This window comes from Astatotilapia calliptera, chromosome 7, assembly GCF_900246225.1.
Source record: "Astatotilapia calliptera chromosome 7, fAstCal1.2, whole genome shotgun sequence".
In the NCBI taxonomy this organism is placed as follows: domain Eukaryota; kingdom Metazoa; phylum Chordata; class Actinopteri; order Cichliformes; family Cichlidae; genus Astatotilapia; species Astatotilapia calliptera.
This window is the reverse complement of record NC_039308.1, coordinates 14182666-14209336: the sequence shown is the minus strand read 5'-3', so window position 1 is coordinate 14209336 and position 26671 is coordinate 14182666. Positions and strand designations below refer to the sequence as shown.

Here is a 26671-nt window from a genome sequence, read left to right as displayed (position 1 = left end):
TGGGGACTGCTGACGTGAAGCCTTCAGTGATTTGTTGGAGCGCTAACTTGTCAACTAACACCAGACAAATGGCTGGGGGTAAAAGAAATAAGCTATAGAAATGAGGACTGACTTACTTTACTAAACAGCATGAAGTGGTAATTAGTGGAACTAAACTTTTGGTACTTCCATGTTGGCTGTTTTGTTCATTTTAAGGGCGTATGATTGAATTAAAGTGGTTCATATAAACTTAAAACTTTCCTTTTTGCTTCACAGTGCAAAACAGCATAGGTAATATAAAGTGGTGGTTGGCAAAGGAAGCAGAACATACAAGCTAAAGAGATGCAGCCTGATCTTTAAAGAACCTTAATCTGCCTAAATCAATATGAAAGAATTAGAAAAAAAATTTATTTGTATTAATGAAACTACAGGCAGAAGATGAAGAAACAGATGAATGTAATATGACACAGAAAAGCACTACTTTTTGTTTTCTGTTTGTTTATGGGTTACATGAAAACATATGGAGTTGATCATTGAGCTTAGTGAGCAGTGAGTAGCTGTTTAACTTCAATTTTCTTTGGTTTATTCAACAGATATGAGCCTGCATCAGTCTAACTTTCTGCATGAGAGCTCCCAGCTTTGCGTCTAAAGCCTTGAAATTCTTTCTAGGGTAAATTTCAACATATAAATCAGTGAAGGCTTCTATGCTATTTATGTTTGTTTGCTGTTTATCTTTTCTAAATAACACGAATTGAACGTCTTCAAGATGAGCGACTGGGTGGACACAGATAGGCTGTGACACTGCCACAGATGGGCCCATATGTAACTGCTGTAACACTGGAGAACATGACTGAAGCATATGCTAGAGCTGTTGATCACAATTTACCGTCAGCTATACCTGGTTCCATGAGCACATATGGCAAGAGAGCTAAGAGCTTGTGCAATTTGTGCATGCCAGTCATAAATCCACTGTCCATCTCACAATTTTAAAGAAACTATTGATGAAAAAGTGCAAAATTTGGTTTTTAGGGTTTTCTCTATATTACTGTACGCTATTGTAAGCTCTTTACCTAATAATATAAAGCACCTTTGGCGCTATAATAATAACATTAAATTGCACTACATGTAAATATAAACTTAGCATATATCACATTTCTTTGCATTTATTTCTTATACTGTTTAAATTGCTACATGATATTGTACAATGTATATTTCAATGAATTCTGTCTCTGTATAGACAAAGATCCAGACAAACGGTTCTCTTGCACCATCTATTGGCAGATTCTTTATATACAGTTCAAATACATAAACATTTTAACATCTCGTTCTGCTCACCGGGTTAAAAATAATTGATACCAACCAGTGGGACTTTTTGGTAAAATTTATTTTGCAAGTGTTTAAGTGATACAGGTTTTTGAGGGATTGTCTTAACAATGATGTCTTTCATCCTCCCCAAATAGTAGGAGAGTAAATGAAAAGAAATTTTGTTATTTTTCACACAAACTGTACAATATGTGAATATACTGTAGCACAAGGGATACAAATGTTTGACTTAAGTACCCCTGGTTAGATCCAAACTTATTCCATCAAGTATCAGAAACAAACAAAAGGCATACTACCAGTATTTGTCACATGTCTTTTTACTTGTATCCACTCTAAAAATCACATTCAGAGACTTTAAACAAATCTAATTTGCTCATCTCCGATTCATTAAACGGACCTTCCTGTGTGCTTCGATGCCCTGGCCCTGAACACATCATCAGCAGCAGGTTTTCCTCTGGAGGAGCCAGCTTCAGGACAGAGATACATATCATGCTCCAAAGACATATGAAGGCATTTCATACAATCAAATATATTGATTAAAAACAGTCAATGAAACTGGTGCTTTACATTATATCTGCAGAAGCTATCACGGGGACTAAAGCAGATAAAACGTAAATCATAATTCTTATAAAAGACCAGCTAAATGAGAAGAACAGCACTGTGCAGCAAGATGTGTTTGAGTGATGTGAGTCATCTAAAAAACAAGCACTGTTTTATAAGTGCTTCACACTGAGGAGTCCTTTCACGGTTATTTTCAAAGAGCTTTCTTTTAATTAAAAAAACACAACAACATAAAGAAACCAATGAAAAGGGATGTGGCAGAGAATAGACATGGACAAGGATACAAAAAGAGCAGGGTCTTTTAGTTCAACCTTCATCTTTTGTGGTGTTATCCTCTAGATCCTCATCGCTGTCTAAATCACTGTGAACCCTCTTGGCCATAGTATTTCTGCTTCTCTGCTCCTTAGCCCCCTTCTTGATCTGAACTGGTAATGGTTTCACTGGTTATAAAAAGGGAAAGAAATATATGATAAGTCTAATACAAAACACTACTGCAGACAAACAAAAATGTTACTCCTTTTTCTCCATTCACCCTAGTTATTAAAACACAGCCCTCACCTGCTGATGGAACAAACTGGTCTTCAGCTCCACCGCCATTATTGCTGTGACTGGCGCTAACCGTCTCTTTCTGTTCTTCATCTGTGACGATTCTCTGTCTCGCACTCTCAAAAACAGACTTAATGACAATAGAATCCTCATAGATCTGCAGTGATTTACACACACAGACACACACACACACACACACACACGCGCGATCAGAGTTTTTATAACAGGAACCGTGGAGAAAAACTATTTTGCTGCTTGTGAATGAAAGAATTCCTCCTGAAATCCCTTCACCTGTGATCCCTCCAGATTATAAGTCTGAGCATTGTGACACAGAAGGAAAATGTCCTTCTCCAGATCTCCCACACTTCTGTACTTGTGATTGCGAACACGTTCCTATGAAATACAGTAATAAAAACAGACAAATAACAACAACAATAAAACTATAAACTGATTTGGTTCATTATTTAGTTTTTTAAAAAAGGACAAAAATACAAAGATACTTGATTGTCTCCTGAACTTTTCTAAAACACACTTATTCAGTTTTTTGCTGAGAATTAAATGAGAAAAAACTCACTCACTTCAAGTCTGTACACTAAATAAGAGATTAGACTTGTCAGTCATCTTAGCATTAAGACCTCAAACAGAGAAGGTAACAAAATAGCTACCAGCACCGTCACATGTCACATGACTACTGTTAATCTTTTTGCAGCAAAGCCAGAATGTAGACACAACAGGTTGTGACTTTATGGGAAGTTTGGTGCTGAAACTACATTTTGGCTGGCAAAGTGATATTCTGGAGTTAGTGCAGTGTATAAAATCTCACCACTAGATGTCAGTAGATTGCACATTGCAGTCAACTGAATTATGTTTTCTTACCTCTCCCAAGTGCATAAATCTAGCTATGGTGGCTGTTGTAGGACAAACAAGTCTGGTCGCCACCTACACTCACTGACCTCAGCTGTCAGTATGTGTCCATGTCTGTTAAATTTGGAGGAGGGTGTAAAGCTTTACAAAAGGAGTCCAATATGACTCAGTTAAGCTAACTTCTGTCCAATGACGGCGATACTGAGGTGAGTTGTTGAGAATATCCTGAACTTTTCTGTCGCTAAGTGCTGCCATTTTTGCTGTTGTTAGCCTCTGTTAGCTGCTGTTAGCCATTGTAAGTACGAGTTTCTTTGAAGTGGACTTGGACACTTAGTGAATAAATTCTCCTACGCTGCGAGAACGAAATCAAACTGTTTGTCAGAGGCAACGTTTGATTTTTGGGACATTCAAGCCTAACATTAGCTGGCATAAGGTTAGCTTATAACCAGCTGTTGTTGTTAAGTCAACTTATTGTCAGCTTATTGGAGGCACTAATCTGTTGATAATAAGTAATTGCAACAACATTGGGTATAAATGAGCCTGTTTATATGTACAACATTTGTTTTTTCTAATCCTCAAAAATCAACTGACTTTAACTTTAGTGTGTAGTTGGCCTTTGTTGGTTGTTTTTATGTGTGTATTACATTAATTAAAAACAACAACAACAATTTTACACCACATGCTGTCTTTTCTACAGTCTGACTGTAAGGATGATGGGGGGAACATGGTAAACCTACGTGCTAAACCATCAGCTTAATAGAAACATGCTAGCGTTTAGCTCTTACAATGGCGATAAATAGAAAAGTTCTAGTTTTGTGGAGTCTGTTAAGCATAAAAATATTAAGGCTCTTTCTGTTCAACCCATGTGTATTTAACATACATTGACATATTTGTATTATATAGTATACCTAAGCTTAAGTCCTCTTAATCACTGTTTACTGAATGAAGGTTTTGAATACTGAATAGACTCCCACTTGCCATTGATGTATTATGGTTCACCCCCTTTTCATTCAATTTTATCTTCGTAGAAAAGGTAACTGTGAAATCTGTATCGTGTCGGAGTTGTGAGGGTATTCAGTGACACAAACCCTGATCCTTCTGAAGTCCACAGGCTTTCGGATCAGTTCGTAGTACTCAGGTACCTCCTTCTTAGAGGGAAGCTGCACAAAGCCTTTACTGATCTGCCGTCCCAACCTAGAAACACAATGTTTCTTTTAATCTCGTGACAATAGGAAAAATGTTTAATTATTCTGTCAATATCTGTAAGACATTTTGTTTTCTTATTCCTGATAATGTTTTCTTGCAGTCCACACTTACATACAATGTCTTTTCATGACTAAATTATGAAGGAGGCACAATCCCAAAATAAACTGCTGATTGATTCAATGTTCAGCATTCAAAACTTGACAAAGTGAGTAGCTGCACTGGGATTTTTAAGGCAGGTTTCCCTGAAATCCCTGTGAGGTATTAGGTTAGACTCGCAAAATGTTTAAAGCTGAAATTTTTTACTTCTGCTTCAATCCAGCAGCAGGGGGTGAGAGAAATAAGTGTTCTGGTTCCTCACTGAGTCGCTAGGCTAAAAAACTCTCTTGTTAAAACTCTCTTGTTAAAATATCCCACTGCACAATCCGTCCATCCATCCATCCATCCATCCATATTCTGCAATGCAAAGATCATGCATCATACAGAAAGGTCCGGCTAGCTTCTTGCTGAGGCAACAGAACTAACCATTGCACTACAGTGCTGTTGTCCCTGGATAGACCAATTTACTTAAATATAATACTTTTAATAATAATGATAATATCAAAAGAATCCCTTAATCAATCAGTTTTAAAGGGGACCTACTACGGTCATTTCTAATTCCGTATTTCTAGTCTTGAATTCAGCTACAGTAGCTTCATCCTAGACCCTGGTGCAGTACCACAGTTTATTCACTGTATGAACTAAACTATTTTGGCCGCTTCCTTTGAACCAGCTTTGTTCTGGCTGGCTGTTCCTCGCAAACAGAAGGTTTGAACAGCAGGTGGGCGGGGGCCACTGGGCCTACGTTTGGAGCTGAGTGCCTGAAATGACTGCATCAGGGATATCCCCTCGCTTTGACACCATACAAACACAAAGAGCTGAAAACTCTGAGTGTGTTTATACTGAACCCTGAGCTTTAGCCTTTGGGATTACTTACACATATGCTGACTTCATTATACAAAAAATTGTCTAATAGGGTATAACAGGTCCCCTTTAAGCTGTAATCAGGTGTACAGTTTTGTAGGAATTGCTATAAGACCATCTCAACAAATGTAATTTTAGAATCTACATGTGTTCTCTATTTGTCACAAGTGAAATATTTCAAGCCTTTTTTGTTCTCATTTTGATGATCATGGCTTATAGCTCACGGAAATCGGAAGTCCAGTACCTTAGATTAACAGAATCTTTTTCTTAGAGTTTAAATAGTGTGTATGTCTCATTTGAGTTCAGTACATAATGCCACAGTCACAGGAAGGATTGCTGACTTGGGAGAGCTTCACAAAGAGAGTCAGAGCCACTATGCAAAGACTTTCTTCAGGAAAGGGGCTACAACTGTTGCATTCTTGACATCGGCCAACTGCTGAACCAGATACAGCATCACAAACGTCTTACCTGGGCTAAGGAGAAAAAGAACCGGACCGTTGCTCAGTGGCCCACGGTCATCTTTTCAGATGAAAAGAAAATGCCGCATTTCATTTGGAAATTGAGGCCCTAGAGTCTGGAGAAAGCGTGAAAAGCCACTGAATCCAAGGTGTCTAGTGCAAAGTTTGCAGTCTGTCTGCTGTATTTTATCAAGGCTAAAGTCAACACAGGTGTCTACCAGGAGATTTTTACACCACTTCATGTTTCCATCTACTCATAAGCTTGAAGGGGATCTGGTTTTCCTTTTCCAGGAGGACTTGGCAGCACAGGCCCAAATCTATTTCCCAATTGCTCGTAGAATACATGAGGTTTCGTCAAACCGAAGATGAGAACCACCTAATACAGGCTAAGCCCTGCTGTCAAAGCTACCCGGGCTTCAGTCGCACCTCAGCAGTGCCCCAAGCTGATCACCTCCATGTCGTACCACACTGATGCGGTACAAGCGATAATAGTCAAAATAAAATCAAAAAAGCTTGAAATATTTAAATTTATGCATAATGAATATAGATTACATGGAAAAAAACTAAAATCAATCAGTATGAATGAGATCATGCTCATCAAAAGGTTAATATTATCAAATAAAACATTATATTCATTTTTGTAATTAAAAAGAGATCTAAAAATAGTGACTTTTTTGACACAGCCCAAACGTCTTTCACATCCCTCACCCATCTTTGTAGTTCATGACCATATCCACCAGTGTGTTCAGTGTTCTGGTGAGTTCAGGTGGATTTGGAGGGAGTTTCTCAGCTGGTGGGCGCCCTCGCTTCCTTTTGACTTTCTCGCCAGTTTCTTGCCCAGCCTTCAGGTCTTTCACTGCTTGATGATCACCTTTACGCTTCTTCAGACTGATGTCCTCCTCCATGTCCTCTAGAGAACCGTTCTCTCTTGCCTCGAGCTGTGGGTGGGGAAATCTTGTAAATGCACATGTATTTTCTTTTTGTTTAGTTCCTACTTCAGCAACACAAAGACTGAGGAGGAGAGAGAATATTTGCTAGAGAATGGGTGGAAAGAGTTCATTTCAAAACTTCTATTTTCTGTTTATTCTAACTTGGCCTCTTTGATTTTCATGTCAAAGCTCTCGGGAAAACGCATAGTACGTGTTTTTCCCAGACGCAAACCTGAAGCGCTTAAGACGACAAACTGCAGATTCTAAATTTAAAACCTCCAAATTAAAGCACTCTAAGTCTCCATCTAATTAGCAGATGGAATTCAGGCATTTGGAATTACAGAGCATGGTTTTGTATTCAAATGAATTAGGACTCATTTATTTATTACAATAGCATCTGAATTTATATGGACTGAAGCAACCCAGTGCCGTCTCTGCAAATTTAGGACAGATTATTTGATCTGTGGGCTTTGATGTGAGATGATTATCGAGGGGATGCTTATTTTTTAATGCACGACGAGTCGGAATGGATTCGAGGAAGCCCTTTTCTGTCAAAGCACAGAGTCTAAAAATGCCATTGTGCCATAAATATGAATCTATATTTTGCTGCTTTGCACTCAGCCTTGTGCATGCAAGACAGAGAGAAAAAAGAGAGCCGGAATCATTATTTTAGGTGTGTGGTGTTTGACAAGGGTGCGTGCTGCATCCCGAGTTATGTTCAACCGTTTCATCCGCTCCTTTTCGATTATGCAGCGACCACTGTGTTTTCCACAAAGGCAATTAGAGGCCAGAAACAAGAGTGAGTGTGCATGCAGCACAAGCAGCTCTTGCAGCAGCAGCAGCAGCTGGAGGGGGGGTAGAGAGGGCATGCTGTCCAATCTGAACAGAATATTGATGCATCAATAATACAGGATCATACAGTACACACATCAGCCTTCACATCATATAATACAGCACGCCTGCTGATCTCTCAAGGACGCAAACTTGAGATATTTAACACACACTGATCCGAGGAGCAGCGAACGGTGCCATGCAGAATTAGAAAAAATGGAAAAACAATAACAATAACCCCCCCCCCCCTTCCCCCCACCTCAAAAAAACCAAAAAAAAAAACAGGACTGAAGATACATGCCTGCACTTCCAACCATAAAAAAGACATAGCAGAAGCTGACTTAGAGGAGACAACAGCACTAGAGACAACAATAGAAATCCTGCTCATCATTGTTCGGGGCTCAAATGTAGGCTTTGAAAAGCCCCGCTACTCCCTCTAAGGGGAAGCAATCGTTCCAGCGGAATACTGGAGGGATAGAGGGTAATCCTCAAAGATGTATAACACAGCTGAGAGCTGCCTGATTGACCGTGCATGTGGAGTGGAAGGGTGTCAGAGTGTGCATGTGATGCTCCATGCCTGTGCTATCTCCTAACAAGCCTGCCTCTTCCCTGACTAATCTGGCAAAGATTCCCTCTCATCTGTTACAACACACACCTACACACTCTCTCTCCCTGCCTCTTGCGCACACACGCATACACTCTCTCTCTTTCCTTGGCGTGCGCGCACACACACACACACACACATACACACACATTTTATCCATCTCTTCCTCTCTTCCCATGCGATGTACCCTGGCTGAATCCTGAGCCTGTGAAGAAAAGACATGGAGGAGGATATTTACCTGACTGCAATCTGCAGGCTGGTTATCGGGATCGGCTGCAGCTGTGGGGGAGAGAATTAGCAAGCCAGCATAGCGGCGAGCTGCTAGTCTCTTCATCAGCTGATCACTCAGAAGCAGAGCCCAGAAGGGGGGAGAATAAAAGCGCTATGTTTTCATATACAAATCATTGGGCAGGGGGAAAATACAAATGCCATACCCATCTCCCGTCTGCAGCTCTCCGAAGTCTTTTTCCTGACTCTGGAAGGCCCCGAGCTTGTCTCCCTCTGCATGTTTTTAATATCGACTGTTGCCAGACGTTATTATTTTTTTCTTTCCTCTCTCTCTCTCTCTCTCTCCCTCTCTCTCTTTCTCTCTTCCTACCCCTCTGTTAAAGTTGTCGGGTCCTTTTTTATTTTTATTATTTCTTTAAAAAAAAATCTGCACTGTATTTTGGAGGGATCGTACTGTTCGTTATCAACTAAGGCAAGCAAGAAACTCCTGCTGGAACCAGGAGTCCAAGCCTGAAAGCAGCACGGACATTCATGAGTTCACTCGAGAGCACGTTTGAATGTGCAGCCGCCTCGGAATTCCAGCAGGGTGATTAATGCATAAATATTGACTCAGATTACACTTAATTCCTCAGCCGAGACAGCAAGGAAAGAAGAAAAAAAGTTCTCTGCAAAGTCCGAGCCGCTGAGCTGCAGCAGAAAAAAAAGGGAGTTTTTCTACTTTAGGCAAGTATTCAAAGCCATGTGGTTTCTGTAAAGCAATTAGTTTTCTTCCTAACATGTGCACAAAAAAACAAACCAAAAAGGCTGCTGCTGGATAACAGCACATGTAACAGCACAGAAAAACATATGCAAAAAAAATTTAAAAAAATGTCTGATGTCAGAGCAACATCGTTTTGTCCAGTGGAAATACTTGTGAAGTGGAGGATCTCAGCTGAATGGAATTCAGTGAGAGAAAATCATAATGCACGAGTTACAGACTATTTGTCATGCCATGCTACCCTACTACAGTATACATACACTCCTATATTCGTCCACTTTATTAGGTACGCCTACTCTTATGCGCCCTAACACGAATATATGGTGAGCCAATCATATGACAGCAACTCAGTGCATTTGGGCACGTAAGCATGCTCCAGGCGATCTGCTGAGGTTCAAACTGAGCATCAGAATGAGAAAGCGTGATTTAAGTGTCTTATAATGTGGTATGGTTGTTGGTGTCTGATGGGCTGGTAGGAGTATTTCAGAAACTGCTGATTCTCTAGGGATTAGCAAATGGTCCAAAAAAAAAAAAAGAAAAAAAAAGAGAGAGAGGGGGGAAATAGTTCTGGGTGAAAGTGATTTGTTGATGCCAGAGTTCAGAGGAGAATGGCCAGACTGATTTGAACTGACAGGAAAGCAATACCAACTCGAATAATCACTGCAGAGATGGCAGAAGAGCATCTCTGAAGGCACATCACATTGATCCTAGAAGTAAATGGACAGCAGCAGCAGAAGACCACAATGGACACAATCATTCAACAATGAAGGACCCACCCACACACACACACACACACACACACACATATACATATATCTGAGTTTGATTGGTTTATCGCGAAAATATTGATTATAGCTGTTTTATATCAAACTGATTCAGGGAAATATGTGACATCACCTTTGCCAAACAACTCCCACCCACTTCAATAAACCAGTAAGAGAAGCACATGACCAATGGCTCTGAATGTGCGGTCAGCATAAAACCCAGTACGTGGTGCCACATTTGATTTAACTTATTCGATTTGACTTGTCCACAGCAAATCAAAGTTTCTGCACTGTCTTTTCCGAATCCAACAAATCCATTTATTAGTTAATTTAGTGTTTGTGGTTTGTTGGATCTTGGTCCCAAATTGACAAATGGCCCAAAACATCAAGAATGTTTCACAGACATTGTTGCAGCGACTGTTTTTCAAAACCTTTCAAGTCTCAGTTTTATGATATGGTCTGCACCATGAAATAACGAACCATCTGATGTAGAAGTCCATACATGTCACATGCAACATATTGTACTGAAGACACATGTACCCTTCTGACAGGAACATCCATATCTTTTGATGGCATGTGTCAGTGTACAAAGGGCTTCACTGGCATGAAACTGTGACTGCTGAATGTCCTTGCATGCCAGCTTCATATGACATTCATTAGGGTTTTACAAAACAGTTTTGTTTTGCTTTCAAGATTGCTTACATCGGCATCTATTCTACTAAATAACATGGTAGCGGTGACGCTTAAACAAACGGGGAAATTAAATGAACGGATTAGCTAACCTCGGTGAAATAGAGATATCTTTCCAGACTAATGTTCCCAAGAATCACTTGCTGAAAACTGCTGACTGTTACCATGGCAACAGCAAATTTTGATGGTGGACCTTGTATATCATTGTGTTTTATTGCTGTTGCTGGGAAATGATTCAGAGTGCTCTCAGTCACACAAGTGCTCAGGAATTGGAGACAAAGTGGTACACTGGGGAAACGAGTGCAGCGGGAAGCCGAACAACATAATTTTATAATCTGTCTTTTCATGGAAGCTTTCTGTCTTGTGCACCCAAGCACTGCTTTAAAAAAAAAAAGCTCTGGAAATGGGCAAAATATAAATCACATGAGTAGATGAAGAAAACAAAAGGAAGAGGAAATACAACAAACTGACTGTGAGATCGCATGTTTCACTGATGAAAACATCGTACTTCGTAAACGGTTAAAAAAAAAAAGGTTGAAAAAAAACGAGATACCCCTTAATCTGTTCTTTCTTTTATTTTATAACTTGTCACATGTTCACTCACCAACAGTGCTGTAGCGTAAAATTAAACAATGATAATCTCTGAGCTGCAGGACTGCTGTAGAATTGAATTATCACCACACGCTCTCTCTTCTCACACCAATGAAGCTCGTGGGGAATATTAATTAAAATGGTGAGAACTGTAGGGCACAGGTTATTCTGAATGGTTGATAAATGATTTACAGCTCATTCAAAGCTGAAATTCGCTTTTAATTTCCAGTAGTACAAACGCCAAGAGAGGCAAGACTACTCTGATGAGTTATCAAGGCCAGGTTTTGCAGTCTAAGGTCACAAACTCACCTAATAATTCAGTCATTAATAGTCATTTTTTGAAAAAGGTCTACATAATCTTGCTTATAGGGGAAAAAAAGGCAATGGTACTTTACTGATAGACATCATAGTCAACAGAGAAGGGACAGGATGAACACTGGGGGCAATGCCTGGTGAGGTGGTAGAAACGAGGTGAGAATGGTGGGTAGTTTCTGTGTAAGAGAGCTCACAGCGAGCATCAGAGCCATCTGACCGGCCTGGGCAGCAGAAGGCAGGAGTCAAACACAGGAAGAAACAGGGTAAAAGAGCTGGGTGTCAGGATGAAGAAAAATTGGTGCCTGCCAAACCAAAAAAGGAAAGAAGTGTTCGTGCTTCAGCCAGGCACGAGCCTGGTTGAGATACTTCAGGTGGAACAGTGGTAAGCACTGCTGTCTCACAGCAAAGAAGGTACTGGGTTTGAATCCACCAGCTGGTTGAAAAATCTCTTACACAATGACAGAGCTCACGTGACCCTTCCTTTGTGTGTGACTAAAAACATTATCAGAGGCTCCATTTTTCCTTTCCTCCAGCAAATGTGTAACACATATAACACAATAACGTGCTACCTTAAAATTCCTTACTATTAAACAAACATGGGACTAATCTTGTCATCTGTCAGACTGTATTTATTTATTACATTGCTGATATTTATTTGTACATTTTGTCCATGATTGGTAGAAAAGGATGTGCTACAGATATGTAGTAGTTTATGCTGCATCTTCTTACCCTGTTTACATAGTATAAAGTAAAAGCTTTGCCAAAAAATAAACAGTTTTTAAAGATTACAAAACATATAAATAAAAAGGCCACTTGGGTTGAATTGAACTTTTGTTGGAATCATGAACAAAAAGGGTATTTTGACATTTACAGTAAACAACAAGTAATCATGCATTTCAACATAATCTATAATCCTTATGAATTTAAAATAGTAAACTATGTTGCCATGCATCTATATTCCTGTAAGTTATAGTAATGTACACAGTATGGTGTCAATAACTTTAGTATATTTAATGAAGTCATGCAAACCTTTACTATGGTATCATGGATATTTTCTGAGGTACAGATCCTTTAAGTACGAAAGGGCTGGGTCAAGATTTTGCACTTTGTAATTAGTGTGAATGCTTGAAAAGCATTCACAGTATTGTTATTCTAATCTTTATTATTATTATTATTATTATTATTATATTTTTTGTTACTTTTACCCCAGCACATTTGAGCCCTGTGACTTTACAAATAATATGAGATTTAAAAATAGTACAAAATTTCACCTTAGCACCAAGTAAAACCCAATTCCAAAACTGCTGGGATGCCGTATAAAAAATAAACAAATAAATAAAAAAGCTATGATTTGCAAATCTCTTAAACCAATAACTTTTCACAATAGTACATAAAAAATAAATCAAATGTTTAAATAAAATGTACTATTTAAATTTTAATTTAATGGAGCAACATAACTCAAAAAAGTTGGGAATGGGCAACAAGAGGTCAGAAATTTAGAGATACTAAAAAGAAACCGCTGGAAGAACAAAAGGTTAACTGAGAATTTGTCAGTAACACGATTGGGTAAAAAAGTGCAGCTTAGAGACGCAGAGTTTCTCAGAAGTGAAGATGGGAAGTATCTAGAAGATACAAATTATGGAACAATTTCAGAATGATATTTATCACTGTGAAGACTTACTCATCATCTACAGTATATAAAAGGATTCCTGCAATCTGTAGAAATCTCTGTGCAGAAAGGAACAAGTCTGAAAATCCAATAGTGGATGCCTGTGATTTTCAGGCCCTCGGGCATTGAAAACAGCCACTATTTGGATTTGTTCGGAAATCACTGTTATGGAAATCACTGAATGGGCTCAGGAACACTTCCAGAAATCACTGTGTGTGAACACAATTCACCGTCCCATCCACAAACGCAGGTTAAAGCTCTATCATGCAAAAAAAGAACCCCTATGTGAACATGATCCAGAATTGCAGCTGTCTTCTCTGTTCAAAGCTCATTTTAAGAGAACTGAGGCAAAGTAGAAAGCTGTTCTGTGGTCAGATTTTTTTGGAAAACATAAATGCTGCATCCTCCAGACTAAAGATCAGAAGGATCGTCTGGTTTATTATCAGCACGCAGCTCAAAAGCCTGAATCTCTGATGTTTTTTTGACATTAGTATCTATGAAACAGCAGCTGGCACTTCTGAAAAGGCACCATCAGTGCTGAAAAGTATGTACAGGTTTTAGAGGAAAATATGTAATGTCTTTGCTGCTGATATAATCTTAGCATACTTCATATGCTGAGACCATGCTACTGCATCTATTGCAGCAGCATGGCTTCATAGAAGAGTTTGGATGCTGAAACAAAAAGTACAACAAAGACAACACACAACTGTTGAGCAGTTAGAATCGCCTATCAGATAGGAATGAGGCAATTCTCCTCTACCAGAGGGTCTAGCAGCTGGTCTCCTCAGTTCCCAGATGTTACAAAGAGACGTTACAGAGTGTTGCTAAAAGAAGAGGGGATGCCCCGCAGTGTTAAACATGGCCTGTGCCAAAGTTTTTAGATATGTTCTGGCCATCAAATTCAAAATAACCTGATTTTAAAAATAAGAATAAAAGGTTTGACATGTGTTCTATGTTCCACCTTCAATAAAAAAAATGGGTTGAAATGATTTGCAAATCATTGCAATCTACTTTTATTTCCATTTAACACAGCATCCCAGCTGAAGTGCATCTTAACTTGGGGACTTTGGATAATTTTGCATGCTCTCCTTAAATATACACACATGCACTATATTAAATTTACTGTAATACACATTTCTTTGTATGAAATATGAAATTACCAGTCTTATCATATACACATGTATGCATACCGTGCTACTAGATAATGAAAAGCATTTTGTCAACTGCTGAATTATGACAGATAAATATTCAACTGAATTCTCTTGATAAGATTGAAACTGACAAAGTTATACACAATGTGGGCTTTGATATTGAATCATCTGAAAATAAGTTTCATGTAGCATCAAATCAGAGTTTGGGGGGATCCCATCATTCAAAGACGTGTCTATCACTGGAAGAAGAAAGAGACCTGCCACTGTGACGACCAGTTGCCTGATAAGAAACACACAAACACCAAAATGCATACAATGTAAAAAAAGATGCAGAAACACATTTATATTGTGTGTTAATGTAAAAATTGACTCACATACCCCTGCATGTCCTTTGGAGAAGTTGGCATGAGCATAAAGAAGCACTGCAATGTCATTGTGTCCTGCCTCTAATGCGATGGACATGGCTGTGCTTTCATCCTGTTTACGCACAAAATACACCACAAGAGCTTCTGTTGTTTATCGCACAATAACAGACAGAAAATAAACAGCCTCAGTATATTTAATTACATACCATTTCTATCCCTTTTGTTTTCTCCTGACACACTGAATGTGTCTTCTGTAACAAATGGTTACTCTCTGCTTTTGTAATATAATATCTAAAACAAAGTAAGAGCGCTTCTGCTTCACAGCTTGAGGCCACCGGGCTCACAGAAGCTGCAAAGTAGAGGCAATGACTCACATACACTGTCAGTCAGGGTGGCATCGCACTCCGGCTGTGCCAGCAGTAGTTTAACAATGTCAGCGTGGCCATGCTCGCTTGCACACATCAGCGCTGTGGAGCCCTCATCATCCTGGAGATTGACCTCCGCCCCTTGTGCCAGGAGTGCCTGCACCATGTCCATCCGGCCATGGCTCACAGCGAGCATCAGAGCCGTCTGACCGGCCTGGGCAGCAGAAGGCAGGAGTCAAACACAGGAAGAAACAGGGCAAGTAATACTGAGTCACACATCTCCAAATATAAAGATACAGTCAGTAGACGACTGGGGAAAGGAAAAAAAATGAGCGGGACAGTGAAGCTAGTTCAGTTATTTATTCTTTCTTATATTGATTCACTGAATTTCAACTACACAACACAAATGTAGCCACTGGATGAATATTTTCATCTTTTTGAAAGTTTACATTTAATTGAATTATTTGCAAAATGTTCTCAGTCTCGTGGTTTGTTCTCTCTTCTTTTGGACACAGGAAATGTAATCAAACATAAAAGGTTAAACGTGCATTGCAGATTCTAGCTTGTGATTCATGCAGTGAATGGAAGTCGGCTTAGGACTGATCTTTTCGCGTAGGAGTGTGGCCGCTCCTCTGTATCAGCATATCACAGCAGCTGCGCCATCGGTTGCTAAGCCAACAAGCCTCGGACGTAGCATTTCCTCAGAGGTGCATATCCAGTAAAAGTGACAAGTTGCAGATCTCAACTTTGTGAATAATTCTGACGCACATAATCAGGCGTTTGTTTGGCAGTGCTGTGATATCTGCAGGATTTTTTTTAAGCAGCTAAAGACAAAGGAAAGACTGTTTTCATTGTATTTATATTTATGCAAGCAGTTACATTTATCTGTCTACATAAAATAAACTCCAAAAATTATTAAGATTAAAATCAGTCAGTCATCTTATAAGGAAAGTTGCTTTAAAATAAAATAGTTGCACACAGTTCCTCCTATGTTTCATCTTAGGTTGAGTGATGCATTAAATCATTTTGACAATACCCACATTGACTGAAAGCCATGAGAGCTGCAGCAATTTTTAAAAAATTGTAAAACTAGTTTGTAAAAAACTTAAACTATAGTGTAATGTGAGAGCCAGCTAACCACTCCTCACCCACAACCTGAGAACATACTGACCTGGCTGGCCTTGGCGTTGACATCTCCTTTAGTGAAGAGCTGCTCGACTACTTTCATGTTGTCTGGATTATCCACAGCAGCAAGTGCAGCCAGCATGATGGGCGTGTAACCTGCTGAATTCTGCTGATTCACGTTGCACACCTCTGTAGTGATTGGCGGTCAAATGGATGGCAGTGGAAAAAACAAGCAAGAGGAAGAAGAATGTATATTATTTTGTACTGATAACAATTCACACTTGTTTTAATCATACAAATGCCAAGTTTTATTTTGTAAGGAAGACCTGTTCCAGATAAGCTTTTGTGGTGAGTGACTAAAAATGACAAAACTGTTATGCAATATAGATTCACAGAAAAAGGCTGGCGCTTAGAGATATATATTCTGAGTGATATACATACACAGAAGCTGTTCAGTCGGGCACCCAGTGCAAATATCAAACTGTCCTGACAAACTAAATAATTAAGTGACTGTCCAGAATAGTGTTTCTGCCTTTCGATCCCTTTCATACTCATTCACAGCTGGAAAAATGGTTGAAAGGAGCCATTATGATTTTCAAAAGGCAATCTCCAGCACATAATTTCTTATTTAAAAAAAAAATCGTATTTTCCCCCCCTCTCGTTTATCAGCTACCCAGCAGTCAAAAATGTATTCTATTGCCCATGCTGGTTTAAGAAACCAGGGTCTTCTTTTTTATCAATATTTTCCCGTTTTTGACAGGAGCACTTTGTATCTTACCACACACAGAATTCGCTTGCTGCTGGTATTTTCGCCACCTAGTGGCTATTAGAAAGAATACTAAAATGTTCATATGATATGACAAATCCAGATTATACATGGGCTTCTGAGCAGTACAGCTGAATTACACAAGGCGTTTCCACCCTAAAAAACTGTGAGCTTGCTTGTTTCTCTGATTTGCTGGGAGATTCAAATTAAAAGGACAACTCTTGCGGCATTTTGTAGAAGTTAAAAAAAGCCCTGGCAGCATAATTTGTCTGTAATCTTATTTTAAGCATGTCCAGACTGCAAAGAAATAAACTTAATTCTCGTGACATAGAGGGACAGAGAAAAACAATATGTACTTGGGGTGGTGTGGTGATGTACCTGGATTAAGCAATTTCTTCACAATGCCAAAGTTCGAGTGAGAAACGCTGTAGTGTAGAGCTGTGTTTCCATTGCCGTCAGCCATATTAACTATGTACTGCAATACTGAAGGTGAAATGGCCTGAAACGTAGATAAGTAGTCCTCTACAGTTTCAGGAGATGCTGACTTGTGGCTGGACACAGAGAACCACTCTTGCTGGAGTGTGTGCAGACAGTCCTGCTGCAAGAGGAAAAAAGGATGCATTATATATGCAAAAACAGCACTTCTTTTTTTAAACATTAGTTTAGTAGAGCAATCAGGACTGAATAGACACAATCCTCCCATAATTACAGGGATGTGAATGAAAGAAGACAGACAAACAGCATAAAGCAACAATTCTATAAAAGACATCATAAAAGAAGAGGAATCTGTCATTATTTCAAACATAAAAAGGCATGTCGAGAGTTCTTGTTATTCTTTTTAGTGTTTCAGCTTTCACAATGGAAGCTGTCAAGAGTTACCTTGCTGATATACTTCCCTTGAATTCCACTTCTTCTTACCTATTTTGCATTTTACTGTGAAAGTGAGTAGTCTATTTCACTTAGAAAGAAAAACATTCTCAAGTTGAAGCAAATGATATGGCTAAAAATTCTTCTACTGACGAATTCTTTTCATATCCAATGGCAAGGATACTTCTTTAGAAACGATATACTTTCAACCACCATGGCCCAGCATCTCTCCGCACCCATGCTAATCAAAACACGTACAGACAAACAAGGCCCGTGGTGACTTTCAGTGGCTCTCATACTGAATATAGTAAAACAAAACATACCATTTCCCTGTTGGATAAAGCTGTGTCATCACTCAGGTGCGTCTTTAAGGCTTGACAAGCAAAAAACATCCGTTCGCTCATCCTACGTCTGAAAATAACCAAATTCTATTGGTTACTAGATGTCAGTTCAGATTTGAAAGGACTCCCACAGTAATGCAGACTGCTGTTGCGAAGCTTTTTATTGTTGCAGTTTTATTTTCTCCCAGATTACCTCTGCTGTGTATACACTCTCGCAGCTCCTTTTGATCCCTTGTTGTCTTTTTCCTTTCGTGATTGGGCAACATCTTGAGGAGATTCCCTAAATGTTCTTTTTATCTTTCTGTCCACATCATCATGCTCATAATTCGACACTGGGTCCAGCCTAAGGACAATAAAACAAGAGCTTAATATCTATGAACATACCACATCCATCATTTCAGAAATAAAACATTTGTTTAGACATTAGACACCTACCCTGTAGTCACACCCAGAAACTTCATGCTCTGCCTGTTGCTACTACAGCACTGGTTACCATTCTGTTTCTTTATTACATTCCTTGGCTTACCAGCATTATCTGACCTGTCTAGAAATGAGCACAAAGCACTTTTATTCTTAACACAAATCACACAGTATGTTGCATTAAATGCATGTATAGCAAAACAGTTACAAGGCTAGCTAGGTCACGTTCAGAGTATATGAAAACACACGATTCTTTATGCATTCGTTCACATCTAAAAGCCTCGGTGGAAAAGAGAAAGCATTCTTTTACACCAGCTCCTCCCACAAAGCAGTTCAATTTTAGATCTTAAGCCACAAAGTGCTATGTGGCACACAACGTCTTCCAAAACCAGATATCATTCCACACATCGCAAATGCATCCCTCAAAAAGGGAACTTGCCCAGCTGAAGCCAGCCACTTCCCCTGAACCTAGTTCAAGTTTAAACTGGGCGCTGGGAGTGGCTTCAAAATAAAATATTTTTATACTAAAAGATTTTTAAACTTCCTTCACTGAGACAAAATTCCTACTAACTGGATATTTACTAAATATCTCATGAAAAAAAGGATTTGGATTTATAACTAAACATAAATAAATAAAAATATTACCTTGTAAACCAGAGGACGTCTGCTGTTCTATCATTTTAATCATTCTTTTCACCTCTGAATCATTACTGCTCTGTTGACACAGTCCTGCTTTTGCTTTGTCACACTTAGAGGAGACAAGTGAAAGTTGAGACTGGGACTGAGAGTCTTTGTTTGCTGCATGAAAGTAAGATAATAGTAGACAGAAACGTATAAACATAACATTGCAGATTTGAAAAAAAAAAAGTTAATTGCATCACCTACTTTGTGTAGATAAAGGGTTTTTTTTAATGTGTAAAAATCTGGAGCTATGTCATTCTATACAAATGACAGCAATAATGCAAGCAATACAAGCGCAAACTGTTCAACCTATTCAGAATGTATAGTAATAAATTAGCAGGAAATTTGGTATCAGCTTTGCAAATGTTTTATGAAGAATCAATGTTTTTGGTTTGCTGTGTTACCTGCTGGTTGAGAACTGAACATGTGGATGTCTGTCCCTCCTTGTGCCATAGGTTTTCTATTGCAGGAGCTGGGATCTCCTTGGCCACTGTTATGATCAGGACAGTCCTCTGTGAGCAGGTCCCCATGCTCCATGCTGAGGAGCCTCTGCAACTTCTCGATGTAATGGTTCAGCTCATGGTCCCACTGTAACTGTGCAGGTTTCTGGAAATTTTGTCCAGGTGTCCTGGATGAAACTGAAAAATCCCTTATCCGCCCTTCCCCTACACCAACACTCTTTGTTTTGACAGGGTCAGGTAGATGGGACGGTCCGGATGCCATATTTCGAGTTTTCAGTCCAACTAGGAAATTCTCATTAATGTCTGTGAATCCAACTCCAGTGTCTCGAGTTACCCTGGTGACCGCTTCTGGTGTTTGCTTTGAAATACTTTCTACTGCATTTGCAGTTCCTACACCGATTGTTCGGGTCTCTGTGGTGCATCTGACGTCTCGGACCCTATTGCCTACAGATACTGTCCTAGTTGAAGTGTGAGTGGTGTTGGTGTGCTTGTCTTGGGTGCTGAGGAGCGTATTCGTGCTGGAGTCAGTGCTGAAGGCGTGCTTGGTGTTGGTAAAGCGAGACACTGAACTACATACAGTGTTGGTACGCTGCGATGCTGTTTGGGGTGATACCATGATTCCGAGCTCAACTCCTCTGACTCGATCTGTAGTCATACACTGTGAAACTGCTTCCTTTGCCTCGCAAATGGTCACATCGACAGAACAATCCCCACAAGCCACTGAACAATACTCTTTCTTGGACCTCAGATTTGCCAGTGGCGCCTCTGTGTTGCTTTCTGCATCACATACCCTTATCTCTGTCCCAACTCCTTGTGTGTTTGTAAAAACGTGCATTTCCACAGCCTTGTCGCTGGTCTCCATTCGCTCCCTGACCTCCCAGAGGCTCATGGGTACATCCAGTCCTGTGCAAATACTCCTCATCATAGGTGCACAGGATACTCCTACAGTTTTTACCTCCTTTTCCTCGCCTGTGGAAGCATCTCTGAGCTCTGTGTGATTACCCACTCCCTGGCTTTTGGTGTGTGGCCTTGCATCTGAGCCTATGCTTACAGTGGACGGTCTGGCACAGCAGGCCTTGTCAACCCGGTTCCTGGCTCCTGCAGCCTGAAGTTCCAGTTTCAGACGAATCAACTCCGTCTCCAGAGCTGATTCTTTCAACTCTATTTCTAAGTGACAAATTCTCTCCTTTAAGGCACTGTTTATTAATTCTTGGGCATCACGCTCTGCCTCCTGTTCTGTGTAAATTCCCAGACTGACTTCAGATACTTCTGTTGCAATGGACCTCATCTCTACCTGCTCAGTGTATGCATATTTGTTTTCTTTTGGTGGCTTAGACAAGATGATATCCATATCGTTGTCAGTTCCCACAGCGACTGACTTAAATGTTTTGTCATGAAGAGGGTTACATTTTTCATGCAATGTTCCCAACTGTCCCACTTTGATGGACCTTTCCAGTTCTCGCATGTCTTTGGTCAATCGCCCAACCTCCTTCAGATCTGTGCAGCTACTTTTAACTTCAAGATCTTTTTTGGTATTTCTGTTGATCTCAATTTCAGACCCTTCAATGGTATACGGGCTGTTCCAGGTTACATCATTGACGTTCTCTCTCTCAATCAAGTCCTTGAGCTGACAGCTTAGTTGCCTCTTTTCCTCCTGAAGGACTGAGATCTTTACCTGGAGGATTGGGATGATTTTCACTTGCTCCTCTAACTCTTTCAGTCTTTGTAGCGCAACCACCATTTGGTCACGGACATGTTGCAGGTGCATGGGGACTGGAGTTGTTCTACCTGAGCTCTGTGGACTTACTCTCAGACAGCCTGTGCTGCCTCTACTGCCCAGGGATGAGCCGAGTTGGACCTCGGGTCCAGTGCCAGTAGGCTTATTGCCATTATTGTTCTGATTATATGCACCTAGGCCAGTGAAAGGTGAGAGTGACCCAGGGGAGCTCACACCTCCGAAGCTGGCCAGTCGTCGACGGGGATAGGGCTGGGGTGGAGAAAGTCTTGTCACCTCCTGATTCAAGGGTTTGTGGGTCTCCAGAAAGGCCCTCTCCATCACAGGGCTTTGACTTTGGAAGAGAGATCGTGCAGCTGGCTGAGGCTTTGGCTCAGTTAGTATCTGAGAGGTTCCCAGACTTTCATTTCTTTTATTATTATTATCCAACAAGGAACCATGTGGTGGAGGAAGAGGTGGTCTACCTCGAGCTGCAGAGGACATGCCCAGTAGTTTTGAATCATCACCACTAGATGATGACAAGGACTCTGCAGAATACCACTGACTAGATGAAATGCCCCTCTGCGTTTTGTCCACATTACTGCCGGCCACCCTGGGCCTCCTTTTTAGGCTTAGTCGCTTAATGGTGGCGGCGTCTCAGAAACTGTCCACACGCTTGATGCAGTCCACTTCAGACTGATAACTGTAATCAATTTCAAGGTGGTTAGGGAACCAGTGCTTTGGCCTGTTAAATAGTTGGACAGCTGTACTTTAATCTTCCTCTCTGAAAAGAGTAGTCAGGGAAGCAAAAGAATAAAAATAAAACAGCAAAAATCCAGACCAAACATTATGCAGAAAGGTGGAAAATCTTTTAAAAAAAAATACAATAAATAAATCTTACAGAAAATAAGAAGTTGTTGTAAATTTAAGTTTTAAATAACATTTAATCATCATGAATCATCATGAATACACAGTAAAATCTTGAAGGCTTTAGGCTATATACTCTTCCCTTACCTTAGTATGTGTTGATCAGTGACCATTTCTCTGAGTCTCAAGCCTTCCTTCACTTCAAAATGTTTCTGACTCTAATCTCTCTGAGCCTGTCCCACAAGGGGAGGAGGGAGAGAGGAGTGTCTACCAATTCTGCAGACACTTTTTTCAGTAGTTACTTCTCTCCCAATGGTATGTCTCTCTCTACATAGACTGAGCCCACTCTATAATTACTCTGCAACTCTCCCTGTAAATGCCCAACCATTCTCTTGGCAGGACTTCTCAACCACAAACATATTCCAAGTATTTTAGCCACTGAATATAAAAGCAAAGAAAATACCTAGGACAACACAATTCTAACCTATAACTATATTTAAATAGTAAATGTTAAATGCATTAAGCTGGAATTGCAATAAATTCCATCATACAACCCCTATTATCAAAAAGTACATTTCATGCATTACTTCCAGAAGCATGTACAAATTACAAACATTTTTGTGACTCTAAAGCATTTAGGTTAGTGGTAATTATATCAGTTATCATTACCTGACATATTCCTCAGGACTTAAAAACCTTGAACGTGTTTCAGAATATCTCAATAATGATTTAATTCCTTTTTCATTCAGCCTAAACTTTGAATAAGTCTGCAAATAAAAGAAAAACACATCAAATTAACTTTGAACCTTGGTGTTGCTGTCTCATTCGTATGAGCTCCTTCTCTCTCTCATCCCAGGTCTGACAGTCGATAACAGCTAACATTACAGTGCTTGCATAAAGGAAATGCAATACTGAGACATGGTCATTTCTGCACAACTACAGGAGGATGGGGCTTAGCCTCAACACACTGTCATTGCAATGCTATCCCCTATCACATTTTCATTGATAAGCACCTTTCGGTTCTCAGCATGCTGGTGTTTTGAGAAGGCTTCCTCTCTTCTTCTCCCTTCATAGAAAGTCAGTTTAAAGAATTACTGAAATCTATATTTAATATATATATATAATACAACAATCTACTCTAATATAATATAATCTGATATAGCATTTATAATTAACATGCATAAAATAATGACTTATGTGAGGAGCAAGCCAAGTGGAGTTGGAAAAGGAGGATTTAACAACTTGATATCTTTTTTGTAAGCTGCCTGCATTTTTCTACATTTTTTAGAACTTGATACCCCGAAAGAGTCAAAACTATGTGAAGCCCAGCAAATGTGTAAGTAAATTGGTGTGTACAAAGTCAATCCAAACTAAACATCAAAAACACAGACAAGTTGCTATTTGCATACTACTGAGACATAAACAATCTGAAAAATACTGTTTATTTTGCAGAACCAATGAAAATGGTATTACTATGAAATAAATTACAGTTTTCTCTGGCTGGAGGTAAGGTTGACTAATCATCTGCTGATTCAAGTGTTTGTGGGTCTCTGTAACAGCCTGTTCCATCACAGGGCTTTATCTCTACAGCTGGTTTATCTGACTTGACTCATCTGTGGCTAATCTGAGGTTGCTGGACTTCTCAGTCTTTTTGTGTTATCCACTGAGAAGCCATGTGGTAGATCCACCTCGAGTTGTAGAATGAACGGATCGTCATTCTACAACTCGAGGTGCTCCCTTCAGGATTTATTTGTTTTTCTTATTTTTTATTGTGAACAAGTGAGAACAAGTTCTTGCCCTAAACTTAATAACTGGTTGTGCCACCCTTGGCAGCAGGAACTGCAATCAAGCATTTGTGATAAGTGGCAATGACTCTTTCACATCACTGTGGAGGAATGTGGAGGGATTTTGGCCTAATCTTCCTTGCAGAGTTGTTTAAATTCTGTCACACTAGAGGCTTTTTTTGTTTGGTTTTTTTTAACATGAACATCCCATTAAAGCATCTTAATTGGATTTAAGTCCAGACTTTGACTAGTCCTGCTGCATAACCTCAGTGTGCATCAGCATCATGGCACACATAGATGATGGGCGGACATTCTCCTTCAGGATTTTGTGGTAGAGAGCAGAATTCATGGCCCCAGATCATCACACTACCACCACCATGTCTGACTGCTGGTATGATGTTCTTTTCATGAAATGCTGTCTTATTTTTACAAAATATGTAACAGGAGACAACCCTTCCAAAAAGTTCAGCTTTTGTCTCGTCAGTCCACCGAATACTTTCTCAAAAGTCTTGCAAAAACATTTTGAGAAATGTGATATGAACCTTTGTGTTCCTTTTAGTCAGCAGTGGTTTTCTCCTTGGACCTCTTCCATGGAAACCCTTTTTACCCAGACTCTTTCCTATTGTTGACTCATGAACGCTTACCTTAAGTAAGGGAAGTGAGGCGTGCAGTTTTCGGTTCTTTTGTGACCTCCAGGTTGAGTTGTCATTGCACTTTTGGAGTAATTTTGGTAGCCCTGCCACTCCTGCCAAGATTCACCACTGTTGAAATTTTTCTCTATTTTGGATAATGGCTCTCATTGTGGTTTGCTGGAGTCCCGAGGCATTAGAAATGGCTTTATAACCCTTGCCCAACTGATAGATATCAATGACTCTGCTTCTCATCTATTCTTGTTCCTTTAAATTGTAGCGAGATGTGTTGATTTTTAAGATCCTTTAGCATATTTCATTTTTTCAGACAGATTCTAATTAAGTCACTTCCTGATTCAACAGGTCCGACAGTAATCAGGACCGGTTGAGGCTAGTGCTATCCACAAAATGTTATCAATCACAGTTAACTCGTGATTTAACAACAGGGCCAATTACTTTTTCACACAGGAGCAGATAGGTTTGGATAGGGGACTGCAGCCACCAGCAAAATGGAAAAGCCCTACAAACTAGAGATGGCACGATACCACTTTTTAATGTCCGATACTGATTCCAATATCATAAATTTGGATATCTGCCGATACCGGTATGAATCCGATATAACGTATTTTGTAATCAATAAAACAGTTTTTTTTATAAATATCTTGCTGCATTTTGTATAAGTTCATACTCAAGTTTTAAAAAACAAGAGACTGAAGCTATTCTGTTATACCTTTATGCACAAAATACACTCCACCCAAAACATTTTATAGTTCAGCAACACTGATCAATCTAATAAATTTAAACCTACACCATCCTCCCTATTCTGGTATTTTAAAGAGTACTTACCTACCTAACAAATAGGGTTGCCAACTCCCAGCAAAAATATTAGGGAACCACCCCCTTAATCGATGTAATCAACTTTCATTTAATGCAAGTGTAAAACAAATGCACAGAAATCAATTATTTTTCTACAGTAATTAAATAGATTCAATATCTTTCTTCAGCAGAATTGCAGACTGCACAGATGGTACCTTCCCAAAGGAAAAAGTACTATAGCTTACTAGGGTGTATATTAGACTTATTAGTTACTATATACAATAATGGATTCTATACATTTACACTATAGATAAAATTGAATTGAATTGAATACATGTAATCAGATGACCACTTTTTTTTGTAAGATTCAGATAATTATTTATTCAAAATTTTTAAATGACATAACAAAGAAAAATATTTCTTTGTGCCCCCCTTTCCCTGTTAATGCCCAACCTGGCTCCCGACAAAACTTTGCTAGACCCGCCCCTGCACAGTTACCAGCCGTCAGCTACTTAGAAAAGAATCCTGGTGTTATTTGTCTCTCAGAAACAGTTCATAACTTTCCTTCAACTCATTCATGTCACCTAGAAGGTAAACCTGTTTCTCCATCACCTGTTCAGCTCTGATGATTTAATAAGAGCATCTCCTGGTTTCATCTTCATGCTTCCCTCTCACCACATATCCAAACGGATATCATGACCAGCAGCTTTTACAGCTGTGGCTCCAGCAAACATCAGCTGATACTAGAAAGTAATATTAAATAAATTCTAACAACAGCTTATCACGCTTAAACGTGTTGCTGTTGTTTATCCACTGGTCTCCTCTTGCTAGCGCAAAGTGGGCGATAAACAAACAAGAAAGACGGGACTTGCAGCAGAAAAGCCGATCAGCTGATCATTGATCAGTTTCATGTTTGAAGTAATAACAGGAGAGCAAGGGGGAGAGAATGAGCGAAGTAGATGCAACTGCGCAGCAAAGACAGAATAACTCCAGCTTTGTGTCTATTTTTTAATTCTAGCTGAAGTACGGGACAAATCACTTCCT

At 39.6% G+C, this 26671-nt stretch overlaps 2 protein-coding genes across 3 annotated transcripts; both read right to left on the bottom strand.

Annotated features, from left to right (window-relative positions):
* Nucleotides 1–1345: 1345 nt before the first annotated feature.
* On the bottom strand, nucleotides 1346–8962 carry LOC113025480 (probable global transcription activator SNF2L2). Of its 2 annotated transcripts, none has more exons than XM_026173260.1 (6): nucleotides 8500–8962; nucleotides 6606–6835; nucleotides 4362–4467; nucleotides 2701–2802; nucleotides 2422–2566; nucleotides 1346–2303 (listed from the first exon to the last, which is right to left on the bottom strand). In XM_026173260.1, exons 1-6 carry the CDS (start codon nucleotides 8593–8595, stop codon nucleotides 2170–2172), a joined length of 813 nt encoding a protein of 270 aa, XP_026029045.1. In that variant the 5' UTR covers nucleotides 8596–8962; the 3' UTR covers nucleotides 1346–2169. The 2 variants fall into 2 exon arrangements, with proteins under 2 accessions (XP_026029045.1, XP_026029046.1); XM_026173261.1 differs by lacking the exon at nucleotides 8500–8962 and adding an exon at nucleotides 8411–8479.
* Nucleotides 8963–12795: 3833 nt separating this feature from the next.
* Nucleotides 12796–22196, bottom strand: LOC113025479 (KN motif and ankyrin repeat domain-containing protein 1-like). The gene is made up of 10 exons (XM_026173259.1): nucleotides 19761–22196; nucleotides 19321–19473; nucleotides 18691–18799; nucleotides 18449–18598; nucleotides 18238–18325; nucleotides 17426–17645; nucleotides 16328–16470; nucleotides 15170–15370; nucleotides 14805–14903; nucleotides 12796–14706 (listed from the first exon to the last, which is right to left on the bottom strand). The coding sequence occupies exons 1-10, from the start codon at nucleotides 22033–22035 to the stop codon at nucleotides 14644–14646; spliced, it is 3501 nt and encodes a 1166-aa protein (XP_026029044.1). The 5' UTR covers nucleotides 22036–22196; the 3' UTR covers nucleotides 12796–14643.
* Nucleotides 22197–26671: the final 4475 nt, after the last annotated feature.

Excerpts from the sequence above, each read along its gene's own strand:
- LOC113025480 (XM_026173260.1), bottom strand. The coding sequence starts at position 8,595 with ATGAAGAGACTAGCAGCTCGCCGCTATGCTGGCTTGCTAATTCTCTCC. Across the intron at positions 6,836-8,499 it reads AGCCTGCAGATTGCAGTCAG|CTCGAGGCAAGAGAGAACGG; the intron begins GTAAATATCCTC and ends CCCCACCCACAG. Across the intron at positions 4,468-6,605 it reads GTCATGAACTACAAAGATGG|GTTGGGACGGCAGATCAGTA; the intron begins GTGAGGGATGTG and ends TTGTGTTTCTAG.
- LOC113025479 (XM_026173259.1), bottom strand. The coding sequence starts at position 22,035 with ATGTCCTCTGCAGCTCGAGGTAGACCACCTCTTCCTCCACCACATGGT. Across the intron at positions 16,471-17,425 it reads GAAGAAATTGCTTAATCCAG|AGGTGTGCAACGTGAATCAG; the intron begins GTACATCACCAC and ends CAATCACTACAG. Across the intron at positions 14,707-14,804 it reads TCTCCAAAGGACATGCAGGG|GCAACTGGTCGTCACAGTGG; the intron begins GTATGTGAGTCA and ends GTTTCTTATCAG.